The 22,130-nt window shown below is 38.1% G+C and overlaps 1 protein-coding gene across 4 annotated transcripts in view; it reads right to left on the bottom strand.

The window, feature by feature from the left end:
• WNT7B (Wnt family member 7B) overlaps window positions 1-22,130 on the bottom strand; it is a 97,765-nt gene that overhangs the window by 33,945 nt on the left and 41,690 nt on the right. For all 4 annotated transcript variants that reach the window (XM_040564659.1, XM_040564670.1, XM_040564648.1 and 1 more), the window contains exon 2: window positions 9,523-9,749. In XM_040564659.1, the coding sequence (XP_040420593.1) occupies window positions 9,523-9,749 (227 nt within the window). The remainder of the gene's footprint in view (window positions 1-9,522; window positions 9,750-22,130) is intronic.

The raw sequence follows: 22,130 nt of genomic DNA, 5'->3' as shown, positions 1-22,130 counted from the left end.
AAGAAAAATCAAAAATTTTACTGACTGTAAAAGGACTAGAATTTGGCCTCTGTGATTTTGGGCTAGGTCCAGAACCAGATTTTATTTAATTTTAAATACTATTCACCTTCCTTTTTAAGTGTGCGTTACGTTGAAAGTCACTAACCAATAGGGCTGGGAGGCTGGAACTAATTCAGTCAGCATACTAAGGATCATTTGTAGCCAGCAATTTTATTACAGAATGACATGAAAAAAATGACGTTAAAGGAACATTAATGTTCCAAGCAAGGCACTTGGAAGTAAGGAAATGACATACTTAATGTTGCTGTGCAAATTTAGCACTGTTGTGTCCAAATTGTTGTACTACATTTAATTAAATAATAAACTAGAATTTGCATACTATCTTTTCCATAGGACCTCTGATTCACTCATCCCAAGGCAGACCAGTAACATGGAAAATTTTATCCTGAGCAGCTAAAATCAAAGTTAAAAGCAACAGAAAATGAGGATTTTGTTCTGGTCAGTGCTGAGCATGATATGATTAGAGTTACAGGTTGTTACAGACTCTGCCTGTAAGGTCACATTGCACATAACAGCATCCTTTGCCACTACAGCTAATTATAGATTTATTAGGACAATCACAGAATGCCAAAAACCACGAGTACCTGCCCACCTCCAAAAAAAAAAAAAAAGTTATTTTCCATATCAACACTTAAAAGGAGCTATTCCATTTAAGAAAAAAGTGGTCCATTTAGTTTTGGGCCATTGAAACAAAGTATTAAACTGCTTTCCCACATCAACCTGTTGTTTTCTGAGAACACAATGGCCCTTTTGTAACCTGAGGTTTAATGTCACAGGCAGTGTGTCTTCCTGTGATTTCTTTTACCAAGCTGCAAGGTATGTCACAGAGCCATGTAACTTCAGATGCATACAGAAGCAGGTGAGACCAAAGCTCATGAGATGCAGAGACTTGAGCCTCCCTAGTTACAGGTCCCTGCATCGATTTACATCAATGCGCATTAATCCTTAATTAGTTTGAAAGGCAGTGCATTAGTAAACCAAAATGAAGTTGTTCAGAGTCAGGCATTTTAGTTTGAAAGTGTCTGAAGAAAAAAATGTATTCCAAGGAAAACTTCATTTTTATATGATAAATGAAATAGAAGTTTAAGGAGTAAGCACTCCTCTCAGAATGGGAATTCCAGATTTCATTCAGTTCAGCATCTACCATTTCTCATCCAGCTGCAAGCCACACAGAGTTCATGAAGTAATTGTATTAACATATTAGTGCTGCATTTAGAATAAGGATGTCTGCCTTATAAAAGCAACCGTTCTGCCAAAGAGGTAAATATTTAAATGGCAATGATAATATTTTAATCTAAGAGAACTTGTACTTCTCTTCAAACTTATGATCCTTGAGAAAAAAGAAACAAACAAACAACAACAAAAAAACATAATTGAGCTACACTGCACTAGACAGGTATACCTTACAAAAAGGTGATTATCTATATCACAGATTACATATGCTAGACAAGTTTCTTTTATAGGGAGACAAAGAAAAAGAGGTAGAAATGATTAAATTAATGTAGAAGAATGACATTGTTTCTAGTAAAGTCAAACAAAATATATTACTGTCAATTAATAATTTACAAAAGGCGCTGTCCATTCACGTTTATCTTTTCACCTATGACTTGCAGTCTGTTTTGAAAACATTAATTAAAGCTTGCTGGGTGATTATGGGGCTCTGACATCTGAAGAAATATTTAAAGCACAACAAAATTATTATCCACAGAGTTTTGAGTAGATTCACTAAGATGGGGATCCTCCATCCTCTCAAAATAGGATGTTTGTTTAATACAACAGTACTTCCTGAGAACAGAAATATATTTTTATTTTTCTAAAAATCTTCAGATGACAGAATCCTACTAAAATTAGGAAAAATCTCAACCCATCACTCTCACAAAAGGTCTCCTCAGCTAGAATGATATCAATTCTTAGCACAGAAGTTGTTTCATAAGTTTTTACCAACCCTTCCCAACATCAGCTGCTGCCAGCTGGGAGGTTTATTTTCTTATTCTGGTTTGGGTTACTGTCTTGCTTTGTTTCTTGTGATAGCAAGAAGCTTATCCACCCTTCTACAGTCACAAAGTACAAACTGTTTGCATCTTTTCTTCAATTTCCTTCAAAGTCAGTGATGCAAACTAAAATAGTCCTCTCACTTTACCTTGTAGCCACTAGATTTTCACAGCTTTTTTTCTACTCTTTAGGTCACCATCAAAATGAATTGCCCTGTAAAAACTGTCCTCATAAGGCAGCTTGCATGCCTTTTTTTTTTAGTTACCTTATTGCCTACAGGATAACTAATATAGGTATGAGGGACATTAGGTGGATTAACCCAATTTTGTTCTAACATGGACTTTCTATCTTTGTTCTCTCTCTGATATAACTGAAATCTTTCTGCAATATATATCTAATAAGATAGTACAAATATACTGGATATTCTTCAAGTTAAGAATATTTTTGTTTCTCCTTCCAGCAACAACATGCCAGTTGTGAAAAGAAATACACTGTTTGTTTGAGCTACTTAATATAAGGCTTTCAAAGGGTATTTGCACTAAGATAAATCTTTCCAGCAAAATGAGCATTCTGAGGAGGTCCTCAGAGATTGTATTTTCTTCTCTCTACCGCTGCCTCTGCCTGTCTGCCTGACAGTTACTCAGCCAGTGCGGGTGGCAGTTCACTGTGCATGTCTTGTTTTATTTTTTATTTTTATTTTTGAATTCAGCCTAATAATAGGAAATCTCTTTCTTTAAATAACTGAGGATTATGCATCTTGTAGTATACTGCTGTGCTTCTATTAAAAACTATTCTTGCATAAACCATGGTTCATTAAATTTGCCAAGGCATTTATAGCATGTACTCATTTAACTAAATCACACAAGCAAATGCAATGCCTCCACATGACATTTTGTGAAATGGACATCAGCAGTCATTCCAAGGTAGCCATGTGAGCAGCAAGGACCCAATTTGTATTGGTCTTAGGCAGTCTTCTCTAAGTCTCGCACACAGTCTTGGCTGATTGAACACATTGTGTGTACCTATCTCCTGACATCCCAGATAACCTGCTGCACTATGAGTTGGAAGCTGCTGCCTTCCCCCAAGAAGCCACTTCTACATTGAAATGTCTTTTACCATATCCTAGCACCAATGCAGACATCCAGTTCAAATTACAAACAAGTTTCTTTCTGATCAGTTGCTTGAATGCTAAAAAGACTTTGTTATCTGGAACCATGCTATATGACAACAACAGAAAAAAAAAAGAAAAAAAAAAGAAAAAAAAAAGGATTTTTTTCCACATTATATCCAAAGGCCACTGTGCAATTGTGGTTGACGATAACTGACAAATGCCTAAACCAATCATAGCACCTACTGCTATGACAAAGATAATTACTGCCTTTCTGTTGGTGAAGTGTATACCCTTCTCTGTATCACATTTAAAATAATCTAATTCCAAATCATTTTCCCCCTCTAAATTGTTTCCAGCTGCACGACTCCTTTCTTTTCCCCATATTGTTTTTATTGGATATAACACAATTCCGTAAAGATAGATTTTCCCATAATAAATACACAGATGTTTGAATAATAAACATACAGTCAACCTGATATACGAATATTACTAAGCATTAACTAACAACATATATTGATTAAAAATTGTAAAATGAGAACGTAAAGTAATTGAAAGAAAAAAAATGGCAAAAGGAAAGGAAGGGAAATAAAGAGATAGAAGTGTACTTACTTTAGGCAAACTATCTGGATTCATTTATGGTTCCCTTTATTGATTTGCTGATAGCATTAAAACACATGTATGGTTGTAAAGCATGTCTAAGAATGCCGCCTGTCTTCATGTATTGGAAATTTTCTGCTCGTACTGCAAGTCAAGCTTTCCAAGTTGGCCAACTCTTACCATACTAGACACTACTGTACTAGATCAATGTATCTCCCTGGATGTGATTTTCCATTTTTGGAGAGTAATGAGCCTCTCTACTCCTCCCATTTTTGGTAGGAAGTTTTTATGAACATTTGGCATCTCGGTCAAACCACCATCGTAGCCCAGAATAAAAATGACTGGATTCATATGTGAATCCAAATTTAATTAAGCCTATATATGGCCTGAACCAAGAATAATTTACTGACATCCCTCATTATGCATGATAAAATGCCAACCAATTCTCCACAATGTCATCACTTACAAATCTTTCATGCCCAATTCCCATGTTCTTTTATGCCTGCAGCTAAAATAGCAGGATTCAACGTGATAAGCAGGATTCGACGTGGATTTAGTTACCTATTTCCAGCGCAAATATATAAGAATCACATTTTTATGAGTATCTTTCTTCTGGAAGGTCCTTCACTCCATTTCTTCACTTTCTGTTTGAAATTATGCTGTCTTCCTAGCATTTTATGTGTGCATATATACAAGTGAAAGCTTGTATATAACCTTGACAATCGACTTTATTTTCTGACTGTTTCTCAAAATAACCTGTAAGGTCTTCTTCACCTGTGAGTTAATAAAATCCATGCACATATTTCAGTAGTCTTTAAAAATGCAGTTTTCTCTTCCATCCCTCTCCCTTTCTGCCTGGAGAGTGGAATAAGAGTTGGGTAAATGCATGGTGACTGGAAATTTCTTAAGATATTGGTCTTTTCCTAAATCTCTCACAGCAATCAAAGCTTAACCTCACTTCAGAAGCATCTTTTCAACATACCAGAAATCTACAGATCCACACAAAAGGTCAGAAATTAAAAAAAAAAAAAATCTTCTGAACTCCCTTGTTTTTTGCCAATTTGTTGCTTCTTCCCTGTAAAATGTTCAGATCAATTATTAAGTTTTTGCATATAACCCATATCTAAAGTTATCTTTGAGGCATTCTGATGAGTGCGAAAGACAGCCAGATGAATACTACTAATTCATGACAATTTTCTATATCGTGAGTCTGACAAAGGAATATTCTACAGATTATTTTGATATCTTTATATCTTTACAGCTATACATTTCTAAGACTTTTGTCTGCTGTACCTCATTTTTGCCCTGGATTTAACACTATAAGAGCAATCTGTTTATAAGCACTTCAGTTCGGAGAATTTCAGTGGAAAAGGTCAATACTCAAATAATTAGCCAGAACAATCTACTTTCAAAGAACCACGGTAGGTTTCAATTCTGATATTGATTCTAACTCCCTACTTCAGAGGCTACACTGGATACTTATTTGCTTAGAGTTATTTGCTTCCAATTGCTATTAATAATCTATAACTTTTAGAGGTACCTACATGATAGATTGTTTAAACCATCATTTGGGGCAATTAAGACCAATCCACTCTTTTGCATCAGTAGCTTGGTAGGACCAGAGGCTATACATTTCCAAATCAGGGCCCTTGCCTTCAAAAAGGTAGAAGGACAATGATTTTTCAACAATGATTATCAGATGTATAATACCAATTTATGTATCATTAACCAATTAATTTGTGAATCCATTTGTTAAAGAGGTAAACTTATGGCTTCTAACAAGAGGAATGAGTAGAGACTGCAAAAGATGACTTTATGTGAGAAGCTGGTGTGAAAACTAAGGATGAGTGCAGGAAGGTGACAATTATGAGTATGTGCAGGGACAGGATGAGTAAAGTAAGTGTAGTAGTGATATTTTTCTTTGGAGTTAGCATGACTGGGAAAGTTCCCAGCTATAAATATATATATATATATATAAAAAGACAATTTAAAAAAAAAAAAACTATACACACGGCTTGCCTAATTCATTCCATGCCACGTCCTTTGTTCATGCTACTAATTTGGATCTCCTTATCACTTTTTATCTCTGGTTGCTTGTTGTGGTTTAGCCCGGCTGGCAGCTAAACACCACACAGCTGTTCGCTCACCCTCCCCCCTCCCTCTCTGGGATGGGGGAGAGAAACGGGAAAGTGAAGCCTGTGAGTTGAGATAAAGATAGTTTATTAAGACAGGAAAATAATAATAACAATAATAATAATAATAATAATAATAATAATAATAATAATAATAATAATAATAGTATTAATAATAATGTGTACGAAACAAGTGATGCACAATGCAATTGCTCACCACCCGTTGACCGATGCCCAGCCTATCCCCGAGCAGCCGGCCCCCCCGCCCCGGCTAGCCACCCCTATATATTGTTCAGCATGACGTCAGATCGTATGGAATACCCCTTTGGCCTGTTTGGGTGAGCTGTCCTGGGTCTGTCCCCTCCCAGCTCCTGCTGCACCCCTAGCCTGCTCGCTAGCAGGACAGAGCGAGAAGCTGAAAAGTCCTTGGCTTGGTGTAAGCACTGCTCTACAACAATTAAAACATCAGCATGTTATCAGCGCTCTTCTCATCCTAATCCAAAACATAGCACCCTACCAGCTACTAGGAGGAAAATTAACTCTGTCCTAGCTGAAACCAGGACATTGCTATAAATCTTCCACACAAATATGAATGTCCCACATATAACATGGTTGCTACAGTTGTTATTCTGACCTCCGAATGAATTATTTGCATTGCTTTTAATATTGACCCCTGTGTATTACATAGGTGGTGATACAGGACCCATTCACTGAAGTAAGTCTTTGAAAAAATAGCTCAGCATCAATCCAACATAGCTAGCTTATTGAGGATGAAATGAATAACGTCTGTCTTTTTTTTTGTCTTAATCCTTCCTTCAGTCTGTTCAAGACAGAACCAAATGTCTGGTTTAGTGTTTATGTGTCAGATACAGATGTGTTTTGTTACACATGTGAATATTTATGTTTACAAGTCTTTTGTACCTTTTAAGTATTTTATTTTATTTTATATTATTTTGTTTTATTTTATTTTATTTTATTTTATTTTATTTTATTTTAAACTTTGTCCTTTTTTTCACTTGTTTTCCTCTCACTAGTGTAATAACACCACTTCCTAAACCTTGTCCTTTCCCTAGATACTAACCACATCATCTCTGGGTGCTACTCCACTAATAAAACAAACAAAGACATGTGGATTATGGGATCCTTTATAGACCTGCATGGAATTCATCTGGCTCAGCTGGCAGGGGTCGTGTAAACCTTCTCCATCCGTTACAGTTTGTGTGGTTTCACACCCAACAAATGTCAAAGCAGAACTCAGCTGCAACTGCCAAGTTTTGTCTGTGTTTGGGTTAAGCCATAAAAGAACCCACCAAATTCCACATCAGTCATTTCAGAGCTGAAAGAAACCACCCAGGTTCGGTGAAGAGGTCAAGAATTTGGTGAACATTTTGGCAAATATGACCTGAACAATGGCTCAAGAAAACCTTGTTTTTTCAAAACTTGTATAGTCTGACCGTCCTGATAGCTAGTCCATCCTGATACCAATTTCGGTTCCCTATGGCTCTTATTTCAGAAAGAAAGTACAACCACGACTTGTTGTCTTCTTTAAGCATTTTCACTGTGCTCACTTGCACAATTTCTGTCAGTGGTATAGATTGTTAGGTATGAATACAATCACACCTAAGCTGATGAGGTGTCACAAGATTCTGAGCTTGAAGAGGAAAGCAGAAGTCATGAAAACATTTTCAACTGAAAGTTTAGCAGTGACACTGACTCGGATACAACACTACCAAGTGTCTCTTTCCAAGGACATAGATGATCTCACAGATGTTAAGAGGACTTACTTGTCTAAGGTTCAGAGCATGCCTGCAGGCTTTAGCAGGTCAAGACAAAGGAGCATAAAGAAGTACAACCATAGTCTGCTTGGCATCTATATATTTTCTAGTAGCAACATCATTTTGGATATTATCTTATGACAAACAAGTCTAAGACCAACCAAGGAAGAATAGACCTGTGCTTCTAATAGTCAATATAGGTGACTAGATGGTTTTCTGATTCATTTAAAGATGAAGGCAAATGTTAAGTGTTTGTTTATTTCCTGTATATGGTGTCTCGAGGATGTTTAATGCCTTCCACTTCCTTTTAAGAAACAAAGGTTAGGTGTGATGTATTTTCTAAGAGGAATTAGAAATCTCTTCAGTCAAATGTGGGAAGAGACACTGAAAATCAAATTTCTCACTACCATCTTTTCAGCATTAATTCTACCGAAAATTTTTCTAAAGTTCAAAAAATTCAGACTTTTCTTTAGCCATTAGTTTGGCTTTCTAGTCCTTTTCACTTCTGTGGTTTTGTGTGGAATAATGCCAGAGTATGATAAATTCTCTGCTAGTATAAGTCAGTTCTCCTGACATCAATGTACTTATTCAGTTACAATTCTTTATAACTAGTCCACTGTGCACTAAAAAAGCCCAGACCTCAATCAGACTCTCAGTCTTGCATATGCTTTGAAAAAAATATTCAGTTTTGTCATTGACTTAAGCGCACCTGAGCTTTTGGCATTCATTGCACAAGTATGTTGGGGGAAAAAAAATGTGCCTGGATCTCTATTAACAACCAAAGCACCATGTAAGTTGCCTCCTCTTTGCACAGATGGGAATAATTGTTATGCTATTTTTTCACACGGTTTTAAAGATATCTTGTGTCTGACCACATTCAATTGTGTTACAAAACTCACCTGAACTATTGAATTCAAGAAAGAGATGTCACCCAGAGAAGAATGTGACACAACAAGAACATGCTACAACCACACAGAGAAGGTGGATGATTTCATTCTGAGCACCCTTGTGAGAGCCACACACCACAAAATGTTATCCCAACATTGAGCACCATAAGTATGGGGTATGGTAAGTGGACAGCCCTTGGGGGAGAGAGGAAAGGACAAGAATAGGGTTAGGATACTGAGCTAGTTAATGAGGAAAATAATGATCTCAGTGCTGGAAAATAAATTTGCATAATCCTCCCTATGAAATAATAGCAGACATACGGTAAACGGAAAGTGATCACTTAACTTCTGACAGCTAATGGTTTGTCAGGCCAAGATCCGGTATTATTTTCTTCGAATAGGTTTCCTGCCTCAAATCAATTGCAGTATTTTCTTTAAAATAGGATAGCAACATTAAAATGGATATATATTGCTATTTTTTTATTGGAAGGCCAGTGTCGTATGTGCTACACTTCCATCAGTTAATTGGGACTCTCCTTTCACTTAAGCTCTTGGGAAATCGGCGGAGGTGTTCTTTGGAGCTCATTGTCATTCCCTTTCGATTGGCCTTAACATGCACCACAGTTATCATGGCAACCTCTAACAGGATAACAATTGGAAATATTTTTTCACGGGCTGTGATGACTGTGCCCCAGGATGCCTGTGCGGGGATCTGGATCATTGCTAGGTATGAAGTTGCATGGATATGAGTGACTTCATCTAGAGTTCATTAGAGATTTCTTGTCTCTCGCCAATTACTATTTGATGATTGAAAAATACAGACCACAGTTGCTCTGGGAGCATCACTGTTGAACTCCAGCAAGCAAATACCTTAGAGGGAGCTAAACCATTGCAGAAGCACAGTGAGAAAGCTAAAAGACAAATAGCTCCAACATACCATTTTAGCACTGTATTAGAGACTCCCTTACCTACTCGAAGCTCTTGTCCAAAGACTGTTTTCTCTCCCAGTGCAGAGCAGTTCCACCTCCCATACCGAAACTGGTACTGGCACTCATTGATTCCCATTTGTGCCCCTTCTCCGATCACAATGATGGCATCAGGGCGGCTCTGGCAGATCGCTCGCTGCCGAGGGGCCAAGCCTGGGATTTTGTTGCAGATGATATTAGCTCCTAAAGCCACCACAGATGACAAAGCTCTGAAGAAAAGCAGAAAGACACATTAGAACCAGATTGAGGCTATTAATTGCTTTTGCTGTATGTTGCCATGTGGCAGGCAAGGCGCTAAGTAAATGAGGAAGAGTTGGAAGTTTAGTTCCTATAATTACACAGACTTATCCCAACTTTTCTGGTCTGGTAAGTGGATTTGGAAATCTTGCAGTAATTCTTAGTCTGATTTGTGCCAGAAACTCCACACAAGTGGAACTTTGGCACTTCTGCTTCCAGTCCTACACACTGCCATCAGATGTTTAGATGTGGAAAGTAAGTCATATTTAAAAACAGAAAATAGTGATAACTGATTGTATGTAAATCTCTGAAGTTAAGATCTGCTTTGAATGGCCTACACAGATTCAGGCTCAGTGTTTTAATTACTGCAGCCCATCCATCCATCCATCACTCATTTGAAACCATTGAACACAATTTAGAGGATGACTTGACAGTACCAACTTTCTTGCCCATTATTACACTCTTCTGCTGAGTGATTAATGAAAGTTCACCAGCATAACTGAACTTCTAGACCTGGCAAATATCACGGAGCACGTATGAGTGATCCTTAATATGGGCTATCCGGACCAGAAACATTTGTATTTCTCATTCTTCAAGTATATTTTCAGCATTATTTATAAAGCTTGCATATAACTTGCACCTGCCATATGTTTTCACTTTAGTGCATTTATTTTTCATTTTTCAGCATCATTACAGGCTCATTTTTCAACATCAGTACAAGCTACATTTTAAGCAGTCATATTTTGAAAAAATAAGACAACATGGGTACACATTCAGGGATGCCACCGGTCACTTCTATCAAGTACCAGCAGGGATGCTTCAACTGACTCTGGACAAGCCAGCAAGAGCAAGGAGATCAGTATAGTTTTGTTAGCAAAACAGTCCTTTCTCAACCCAATGTGTTGGACCCTGAGACAGCTCCACAACTTAGGAGCCTTCAGTCCATTTTCAGAAAACACTCTTCAGCACCCAAGTCAATGAAGCACTTCAGAAAATGTCTTGCAGAAAAACACAGACCACCAAAAGGGAAGAGCTTGAGGCATACTACCCCATAATGATGTATGTGGTCATTATTTCTGATCCACATCCCTGACTAGTTATATAGACCTTCTGAAGCCTGCAAAAGCCCCTGATGCATGGACTAGCTGGCTTTTGTGCTCTGCAGACAACATCCTGCTTCTTGGCAGCTCCAAGGAATTACCTCTGCAAACTTTTTCCCCTCTTTAGCTTTTCGCAGCCTGGTATTGGATCATACAGTTAGTTTCATTTTCCCATCCTGTTAGTTACAGGATACAGAATAAGTTCCCCATTCCTTTTCTCTCCATCTTGAACGCTCACTTACGCCTCTGTTCTTAGTGTTAAAAAATTCCCATTGGAAGTGCTCTTTTTGGAAAATGCTGACTAAACCAAATTGAAGCGTTTTGTAGGAACTTACCAACTTCACCTTAAAGGTAACCAAAAAATTACATAAATGTTGCATTTAAACAAAATCAGAGTGTTTCATTTTGCCATTTCAATAAACTACAGTAAAGCCAGAGCAAAAAGGGTGAAATGCAGAACTCTTCGCTGGTCAAAATGAAATACAAGTTTTACTGTGGGATGGAAATTCCATGATGATTCACTCTGCCTTTAATAGGTATTTGTGCATCTTTTCCAAAGTTAACAATCCCTGAGAAATATCTCAATTGTATTTTTATTTATGGCTTGGGGCTTTATAGATATGGAAAAAAGGTATTGCAAACACAGAACATGCATGCCATGTGGTACTACCTACTAAACAAAAGTAAGAAGAAAATGTAGTTGCAGCTCTGACCACTCACAGTGTATGGGGCATGAGTGCTCAGACCGGTTGCTTTCATTCATGTTTCTCTGAGTACTAAGCAACAAAGCTGGAGCATCTGGAATCCACGACTCCCCAAGATTCAGGCAGGTTTTGACCTGAGATTTTGTTTCTGGCCTCTCTACTTAAACAACTCAATAAAATATTTAAATAACCATGCCTTTAAATCAACACTTTCTAAGAGATACAATAATGTTTAAAAAAAAAAAAAGTGAATGTCTTGTAGAGATAATATGATTCTCTGACTTCCACAACGGTTTTAGATAGTAACTAACATAGTACTTAGCTAGTAACATTAGAAGGAGACATTTAAAATCATAAGGAAAAGTATCACTTTGATCACTTTAAAATACCAGAATCTTTTCCCAAACCATGCTGGTATTTAGTCTGGCTGTTTTCAAAGTTACAGCAAGAGAACTGTATCTTGTTCAGAGTATGTATACGTCCAGCCACATGATACCATATAGCATTACACTGTTTATGTTGTATAAAGGGTAGTAGTTGGGTGCCTCTCCAAGTGACAAAGAAAACATCGTAGTTCCAATTCTAAGCAAACTAAATTGATAAGTGATGGATCACAGGCAAACTGCAGAAGAGCTTGCAGGGAAGCTTCACTGTACACTGAGGCAGAGGAGAGGGCAAATTGCAAATACAGGTGCACGAGGTTTACAAAAATTAGTAGGCTTTTGACCACTTGCTCTGCAAATTCATTGCTGGGCTCTGGTGTCAAGCTGTGTTCTCTGGGCTTGCATACCACCAACACCAGAAATAAAAGCACCATCCTGGTACTGTCCCCTTCTCCTCCCTGTGGATGGTTTCACCCCTGGAGCTACACGGCTCTCAAATGATGCAGAAGCAGTCTCACCATGTTTACTTGACAGTGCTCTTATAAATCTAGGCGTAACCTGAATGTGCCCAACAGGGGACCAGAAATTGCAGCTTGGTCAATGTCTCTTCTGCCTAAGGGCAGCTGAAAGGCACACAGGTCAGCCACACTGTCAGGTAGCACAGGCAAAGAGGCCAGCTGAGGAAAATTCCTAATCCTGAAGGAATGTGGGGTTAGGTCCTAGATGTGGACACACACAAGACTTCAAAATTTAAGTTGATGTTCAACATATGTACACAAGACACAGTGTTCTGGTCCACTGGGTACCCAGTGGTCATTGACTAGCTGAGGCTACATGACCAATTAACTGATAAATAATATATATATACACATGTAAAATGTATAATATAAATATATTTTTACATTAAAATACTGATAAAAGTTATGAGATAACTTTCTGGCATCTCTTTTGGAAAAGAAAGCTTCCCCCACAGCTTTCACTAACAATTATCTCAACTTGAGCAGCAAAAACTTACGACTTTCAAAACAAAGAAAAGTAAGAAAGGTTTGGCTACAGTATCTACCCCATGTATAATTTACAGTTTAGTTGCTTCCTCCATACACATTACTACTGTCTCATAATTAGGTTAAAGAGTGTATTCTATGGTCTCCCATTGTTTTTGGAGCAGGCCTTGGTCAAAGTGGGACAGCTTGTTCATCCAGAAAATAAGTATCATCATATCTGCCTCAGAACGTATTGTGAGGATATTGATAATTACTGTGTGCTTGAAGAGAGATTGAAGACATTCCTTGATTGAAGACATTCCTTATTAAAAGGATCAAACTTCAGTTACTGGGGGGTGGGGGGGGGTTAAGGAGGAGGAGAGCCTTAGTTTTTTTATTACTACTTCCAGGGACTTCCCCCTCTTTGGCCTGAATTTACCAGCATATTCCCTCAGACTTGTTTAGCCTACTTTAAATTGTTACTATAATTTTAGTGCCAAAAGAAGTGCTGAATCATGAATCTGAGGTTTTGGAAAACTTTATTTATATTAAAGAAATGTATCCAGCAGCATTTCAAGCTTCCTCTCCACTATTTCTTGTGGCGTCCCTCAGTTTGTGCATCTGTCACACATTCAGGAGGATTGTGCTTTACTCCTGGCCCTTGGCAGGTTGAAGACTACACTTTTTTTTACTTGATGGAGAATGTTTTGCTTTATAACTGTCAAAAGACAGATCCACACGCCACATTTTGGCATCTTTTCCCATCTAATATTTCTCTGCGGTGCAAACTCTCATGATTCTTATCACAAGGAAATCCTGAATGCAGGGTTTTGTTAAGATTTCTGCTGCAGTTTGCTATAATTCTAACCATACCACAGTGCAATAGCCTATGCACAATTCAAAGTGTAATGTTGGGCCATCCACATGGGTTATCCAATTGAACAGTGTTAGTGGGATAACATTGCACATCAAAGCAATTAATGGTAGTGGCTGGCATATGAATAGTCATCACTGTTCTCCATCACTAGTCATTAATGCAAGGGAAACACCAGCACTGAAATTGAGCTCTAAACAGAGTAATTTTCAAATAAATAAATAAAAAAAAAAATCTAAATCTGGGCTTGGATAGGACCTTGCAGTTCAAAGTTAACACGCTAAACCTGAGGAGTGGTGTCTCGGAAGGTTTGATTTGTCCTGAAATACCAGGTTTATCATTCTTTGAAAAAACGTCTACAGCTGCAGTCAGACTGGATATAAACAAAAACACACAGCAGTAGGAGGAAAATTTCAAAGTATTTTCTAAAATAATGCTTGTTTACCTATGTAAAGACAGATGACAATGAATATTCTCCCTCAAAATGTGTTCCCTGTCATGGTTGTGTCTTCTCTCTGGGACCTACACAACTATAACCTTCCTTTTCACAGCATTATAGGGAAAAATGTAAAGATCAGAACCATGAAAATTATTGTATATTGCAAGCAATTCAGCAATTCATTAAAATGATAGGTCTTTGAAAATACTTCAGAAATTAAATATTAATCCCTAAAATCATATGAGCAATTAACAAGCACATATTGAACGCAATATTGCTTGTCAGAATAAAAATGCACTTTTCATTAACAATTTTTCTAGAGTCTCTATTTTATATTTACAAATGCAAGCATTTGCTTAACTTCAGCACATTAGTCATTTCATTGACATCAAATGTCATTATGTTCTTGCAACTTGATGAATGTCCTGCATAGGAAGGTCATCACCTGAGTTCTATTTTATAGAGGGGCTTAGAATCTTTGCACAAGTGGCAAATACACAAATATAAAATAAATCCTTATAATGGGCAATTGTACAACCACATGAGAAAAAAAATAAATCTAGTTTTTACTGTTGTTAGAAGAATCTGCTTTTTAGCAAAGTGATAAATAGAGCTAGCTGTTTATAGATAAACAGGAGTCACTAACCAGAGTTCTCACCAAGCTCCAGTACAGGCACAAACATGCACTGAGATTTCTCCAAAGAGCTTAGAATTTTGTTCCAGCAAATATGGAATGAAAGGCAAAATAGAAAAAGAATTATTAAACTACCAACACATTTCATACAGACAAAGCACTTAACCAAGCTGATTTTAACCTTTTGGTTTGAAATTTGAGTCTGCACTCAAAATTCTCTTCCATCAGTCCTTGCTCCCTGTGCAAATAACACTTTATTACAGGCCAGGAGTGGCTTCAGAAGCTGTACCATCTCCTTTAACACCCTTGTTCATTTGTATTCCTGGCTGCACAGTGGTGCGGTACACATTTCTCCACAAGCTGCCAAGACAGCCTTGCTGCAAGTCCTTTGAACAGGCGTGCTTAGGGTTACCCTGATGTCAGCCCTGACTGCGCTACTCGATATTCACCTTCGCTTGCTGTCGGGCGGGGGATCCTTTTCAGCAAGGAATGAAGGGATTTAGCCACACAAATCCCATTAACAGAAAAAGAGCTGCATGACTTAAATCTGGGTGCACTGTACTGAAAACTTACCCCACTGTGCCTGATAAAAAGCTCCATAATGGGATCTTTGTTAGAAGGAGGCACTGGCATATTTTGCGGTGACACTGTGACATATCTGAAACAGTACACCACTACCGAATAGTTTACTTAATTAAGAATTCCTAAGTAAATATTTTGAGCATGCGTAAGTTGCACGAATTGGCAGAAGCATCGCGGGCTCTGAGTTCCATCTGCATATGTTTATGCTTTCAATTTTGTTTTCCACGGCAGACCTTAAGAAATCATTGTTCAGTGTATCCGTTATTGAAATGGAAATCAAACAGGACTGTTTGATACTGTCCCATGGTGCATTCATCTCCACTGGAGCTCCAAGCCAAGTTTTTGGACTTGTGGGCCATTGATAGCAACATGGTCATTCATGTTAAATGAAAGGCAGTGACTTCTCTGAGGAGATCACCAAAAAAGAGCCTTCTGGATCATACAGTGTGATTGGTGGCATGGTCCAGAATGAATGCAGTAAGATAAATAAACCTGAGGGCACAGCTCTCATAAGGGCAGGGTGTGCCTTAGAAAAAATGCTTGCTTTAGAGAGGAGTGGGAACAAGGATCCACATTACATCCTTGTACACAACAGTGATGGGGGAAAGCCTATGCAAAGCTTTGAGTTTGTGCCCTCCCCTGGCTTGCTGTACAGAATCATACAAATACCAGTGGTCCTGAGCCTGAATGGAGGATAGCTGGGGAGTGGTACTCACTTTGCTTTCTAACGCAAGATAGCTGAAGCTCAAATTGAAGACCCAGGAGCTACTCTTCATCTAAATAGTATTATGCCAGCATAGGAGGGCTGGGAGTGATTAAAGAAAAAAAATGACTCACCTACTACTCACTTGCTTTCACAGATTCCACTAGTGCTTGGTACAAGCTTTTTGTTAGTTATTTCTGGTCACTCAAGAGCAAGAAAAAGCATAAGCATCTATGAATGACAAGTATTTCTGGTCTGATATCTCTTGAGATTTATACCCACAATGACATTCCAATCTGACTGGTGCATGGATGGTCCACTGTAATCATCACTTATTCATCAGTTAGTGAGGCAGCTCTTGATATGTAACAGGATATCCTGAAGACCTGTTACACCTCTAGTTTACTTGTATTCAATTTTTTCAAGACTATTACTCCACTATATATGAGGCTACTTTATGGTGTTTTTTTCAGAAATCTGTGCATTACCCACAGATTTCATTTTCAAGAGCCAGGAGGCCTTATCTAAGTGCAAATATCTTTTCCAAAAGAACTCAAAATTCTGAAAAAGTAATGAGTTTATTTCCCATTAAGTTATGTTTAAAACAGAACAACATAAATATTTGATCGAAATGAGGCCTTTCTGATATGAAGTCCTGATGATGTCTAGGATGTGACAATCTTTAGTGACCACGTACTAATCTAGGAGCCATTCCTCCACATTGATCTTTGTGGGAAAATGTTCACACCAAGAGAAGGCTCATGAAAAACAGAAATACCTCACATGTAAATATATCTTCTATCAGATAAATCATACTGCCAAACTGGACATTTGCATAATCTCTTAAAGTAGGCATACCGTATTTGAATGGTAAACGACTGTGTAACAAGCATTTTCATTTTTGGTCTACACTTGTTTTTTTCTAGAGGCATCTTGTCAGATGGAGAAAAACATTTTTGCGTATCTATAAACAATAAAAATAGGATGTCAAAATACCTGAAGTGTGGGAAACATTGATTCCAAAACAATTTGGGTTTCAAAAAGCATTTTATTTGCTAAAACAGAGTAAGCTGATAGGACTGAGCAAGCTGCAGGCAGGCCACAGTTCTCCTGGCATGTGTGGGGTCATTCGTGAGAGACTACGATATCCCTGCTTTGGTCTTCCCAGTGATGATGGTGGTGGTACACAAAATGTAACTGAACTTATCTGAGTAAGTTTAATGAAAAATAGTTGATATAAAGTGATTTGATTTCATGCCAGATGTAGAAATCACACTGAAATACTTCTTTTTTTGTCTTATGTCTATATAAGCACATTGTTAACAGAACCTACCATTTCAGTCCTGCAAGCATCCACACACCTGTATTATGCCCAGCAAAGTACCAGGCAACATCTACTATCAATAACAAAAATGTCCAATCCTGAATGCCTGCTGAGCATTTGCAGTTGGTATGGATGTCAAATGCTATTATTTGCCTTCCACCCTATTTCTGTTTTCCTTTAGCACAAGAAAGAATCATGCTGATATCTAACAAAGTTACAGAGTTGTTTGCTGAATAGTAATTCACTACAGAGGAAAAAAATTACCTTGCAGCATAATTGTGGTGGGATATTGCAGTTTCTCTGTGCGGGGATAGAACTCTGAAATACCAAAATGGCTGGAAGAGATAAGCCACACAATTTGTGTGTCTACACTAAAATGTTTCAGCATTATAGACAAATAAAAATGTCACACTTCAAGATGTAAAATCCCAAGCTTTCATTATATGCTTTTTTTTCATATAGCAAATAAGAATTAATAAATTGTCTCCGTCGCACATGACAAACGCATAGCTATTGAAATTTTCCAAAATTTATCAATTCCAAGCCTTAAATAAGTCTAACTGGAGTGTATGTTTTGGTTTTGTCCAAAGTTCAGCAGACTGCTCTCCCCTGTGAAAAAGTTATAAGAGTAGGAGAAAGATGAAAGCATTCAGGCAAAGTCCAAAATTTGGCAAGACCATATCCTGTTTAATTCGTGAAATCTGATGATGTGTGTCAGACATGGTGTGGCTCTGAAATCCTCGTAGAATGGCTCTGATGCATAGAAACATATATTCCACTTGGCTAGCTCACTCTAAATTGTCATTTAGTTAATAGGAGATATGTGGTTGTGTTTTTTAAATATTGAAGATGGACTGTTGGTGAAATCTATTTTAAAATACAGGCTCTCTTGTATTTACATTTAGCATTTAAGTATATATATATATATTTTTTTTTTTGGCTTAGCATGGACAGGACTTCCATAAACATGATACACAAATTGAAAGAGTAAAACATGTAATAATGGATCTACAAGAAAGGAAGATATCTGCTTCCCCAAAAGAAATAATCTAGCTTTAGTGCTATGGTAGTGCAGGTAGGAACTCATTTCTGCTAGCCAATGAGAATAAACTCTGAGAATTTACTAATGCATCATTCTATCAGAATATTTAGTCTTTCATGTTAATTTTAAAACTGTGGCTGTTAAGCATGAAGGTGAAAGCATGTACGTGGCTTTTAGCTATAACCGAAAAGCCATTAAAGTAGTCTCAGAGGTCTTTTCAAGTAAGGAAAGTGAAGAGGCCATATTGACCCCATGCAAAATGTGTAATTTGGACTAAATGACCACTGGAGGTTGCTATTTCTGCACTGATATATGACCACAAATCTAGCTGTCTGACTGGTCTTGAATTAACAGCAGAACAGAGAAAATTAAATTCACTTTGTTATTGACATTAAATTTCTGTACGCTGAATATACCAACATAATTTGACTCAAGATTTCTTGTTTCCTTTCCTCACCACTGTTTTCATGGTGGTAAATCTTTGCTACAGCCATGAGATATCAGAATATCAAATTGAAAAACTTCTGCAGACAAAATTAAAACCAAAATCCCATATGCTTGCTGCATCTTACTTAAAGCAAGACAGTTGTCTGCCAATGGAGGAGTTGAAGATCATAAGGTCTTTTCTCAGCTTTTCTGTTCCACTGATTAACCTCTGAGATGACAGCATGGTCAGGGAAACATAGCATCTCATGCATAGGTGAGCAGCATGTAGGAAGCAATTGTGAGGACTGGGCCTCTTGACAAGAGCCCAACTATACCAGGCAGACCGTTGATTTTTTGACATATTCCCAATCTGCTCACAAAGTCTTCTTCCCTAGACCCACTTTCAACACTTCTCTTTCCCGCAGATTACATTAGTTGGTGTATGCTCTCTTACTGTGAATGCACTTATGTTGTTTCCAGGATGTAGAAAAAAATAGGAAAGAAACATGACATCCCAGAAGCAGAAATCATTGATCTCACCAGGTCTGGCATGAAGGCATGCTTTGCCCTTTTTCAGAGCAACAAATTACATCACAGCTCCTCCTTGGAAGTCTCCTTTTAGAATCAAGATATTTTGGCCCCTTTGGGTATTTTTCTATTGATTAAGAGACCCAACAAATATTCTGTGGTTGGTACCGTCATGTTGCTACCAATAACCAAAATACCAAGGCATGTTAGTGGCAGGTCGTCACAACCAGAAAAGAGAGTCCACAGAAAATTACACAGGCACAAATGAATGGAAACAGCAGAGTGGCATCTGTTAATTTATGGATGAGAATTTAGATACAGCTTCCCTCCTGTTCCTGCTGCTGGAGATGCAGGGTTACACAGCTAACCCTCCTCCCAGACCAGGCTAACCCTGCACCATCACCTGGCCGTGAGCTCAGCCCCATGCAGACATATCCAGACTGGCTTTAGATGACCTGGCAGAAGTTGCAGCATAACCACCACACCACAGAGGCCGGCATGAGCTGATTGCCTGGGTACTTGTCTTGCTCCCTGGACAGGTTTGGCAACCAGGAGATTTTGCTGCGACTAGACAGGTAGCTTTAAATGACTTCACTCGGCTGGCTGCAACGTAAGCATGCTTCCAAAACAGAAGTGCCGTAGAAGTCCCTTTCAGCCTGCACAGCTCAGACAAGATCTTGCAGAGCCTTGACTTAAAGAAGGAGAGTGCTGTTAGGACCAGCCCATTAAATGCAAGACATCTACCACTGATTTCAATATTTGCCACACTTCATGCTTGTCATTTTGTTGCATTTATTGCAGTGGGAAATTTGCTATTAAACTGCAAGTCAGCTGAAGTAAATGTACCAGAATATGTCCCTGCATGTAGACTTCAGAGGAAACACCAAATCCCAAAATGAATCTAAGAGGTAAAAGTTTTGCATTAAGGCAGATGCCTAAGAAAAACAGGGTACAGAAATACTGCATTAGGTAGGTTTTGTAAGTTTCTAATAAATACCTGTCTGAAAACAAACAAACAAACAAACAAACAAACAAAAAAGGATTACAACATATTTTTGAGGAAATATCAAACTGAATTTCTCTGGTAAAAAAAAAAATAGCCTATTAATGCATTAATTAATCTTGCTTTTTCTCTTTAAAGTCTGTTTGTTGACCTTTATTTTCCAGTGACAAAATTGTTTGCAGCCTTCTGCACATCATAGCTAACTGCATGCAAAACCACTTTTATGGAGGAGGACTGTGCCTTCTACATTGAGCCCTCACTGATAATCACGTAAAAAGAAATTCTGATCCACTGGATCATTTATCCTTAATGTACTGGCATGAGGTTGTGAGGCAGTTTGTGTACAACAGGGCTAAGCAGGGCCCTTGAAAGCCCTTGTAAGCAGGGCTTAGTTGCTAGCACACTGTGAGACTCATCAAACATTTAGATCTATTCCCAAAAGTTAGCCATTACTATAAAATGGCTGCAGCCCAAGAAAGTGAGGGTAAAAAATGGGGGCAACCCCTTAAAAACTGTAGAATATAAAATATAGAGAGAGATCCTATACATATTTCCTAGCATTCAAAATGTTATTATATTCAGTATGTGGACTTTCTGTGACCAGAAACATGGTGCTTTATAATCCAAACTGTCAACACTGCACAGAACAATGTAACACCCAACAGGCTGCCCATGAATTTCTAAGATTCCTTTCAGCTGCTTATTTCAAATTTTAAGTTTGACTGATGCAAGAGCATTGGGAAAGCACATGGTATCTTTCCTAGGTCCCTGGCTTGTTGCACTTATTCCAGGTGTTCAGAAGGATTAGCAAAAGACATTTTGAGTTGGTTTTCCAGGGGGAGCTTCTAAATTTGGTAGACAGATGTAAACATTGTGCATCTGTGTTATTATCACAGTGGCCTGTGTTGGGTGTGTCCCTAGGGACTGGCTTTTTGCGAATCACTATAAGCTTGTGAAAGCAACCAGATGAAGTACTTCTCATTCTAAGATCTCTCAAAAAATCACACATATGCCAGCACTCACACCTGTGTTTTTTTTTTTTTTTTTTTTTAAATTTATTTATTTTTGCCGTGTTTATTGACTCCATTTCAGCTTCTTCCTGCCTCCAAAATGAAGATGCTGTTTGGGTCTGCCTTTTTCCACTGCATTTTGCATATGTTTTTTTTTCCTCCAGCTCCCTTTCTAAGTCTAATTATTTGAGTCCTTTTATGACTATGCATTCCCGAGTGGACCTATTTAAGGGAGTAAGTGAAAATAATAATTTGGGATTCACAGCTGAGCCAGCAGAGGCTGTACTACAACAGCTACATAAAAATGCAGCATATGCAATCTGCAGGGTGTACAGGCAGACAGCACAGCACATGCAGCATTGGTCAGCAAGAGCCTAGGGCAGGCTCAGCAAAGCTGAAAATTCCCTGGGAGGACTGGGCATGGTGTAACAGCTACCTCTGCACTGCACTCCGGTCTTTGTCTTCGGCCAACCTTGTGCTCTTGGAAGAGTCTTCTCTGCTAACAAATATTTACTCTGCTTTTTTTTCCCAGTGCTGGCATTCTTTTGCTACTGACTTTTTAAAAAACATTTTACCCTGAAGTGCAATGGAAATTGATAGAGTAGTATAACCTTTCCG

The sequence above is a fragment of the Cygnus olor genome, chromosome 1 (assembly GCF_009769625.2).
Source record: "Cygnus olor isolate bCygOlo1 chromosome 1, bCygOlo1.pri.v2, whole genome shotgun sequence".
Classification (NCBI taxonomy): domain Eukaryota; kingdom Metazoa; phylum Chordata; class Aves; order Anseriformes; family Anatidae; genus Cygnus; species Cygnus olor.
The sequence above is the reverse complement of the archived record's forward strand: the minus strand, read 5'-3'. Positions and strand labels throughout refer to the sequence as shown.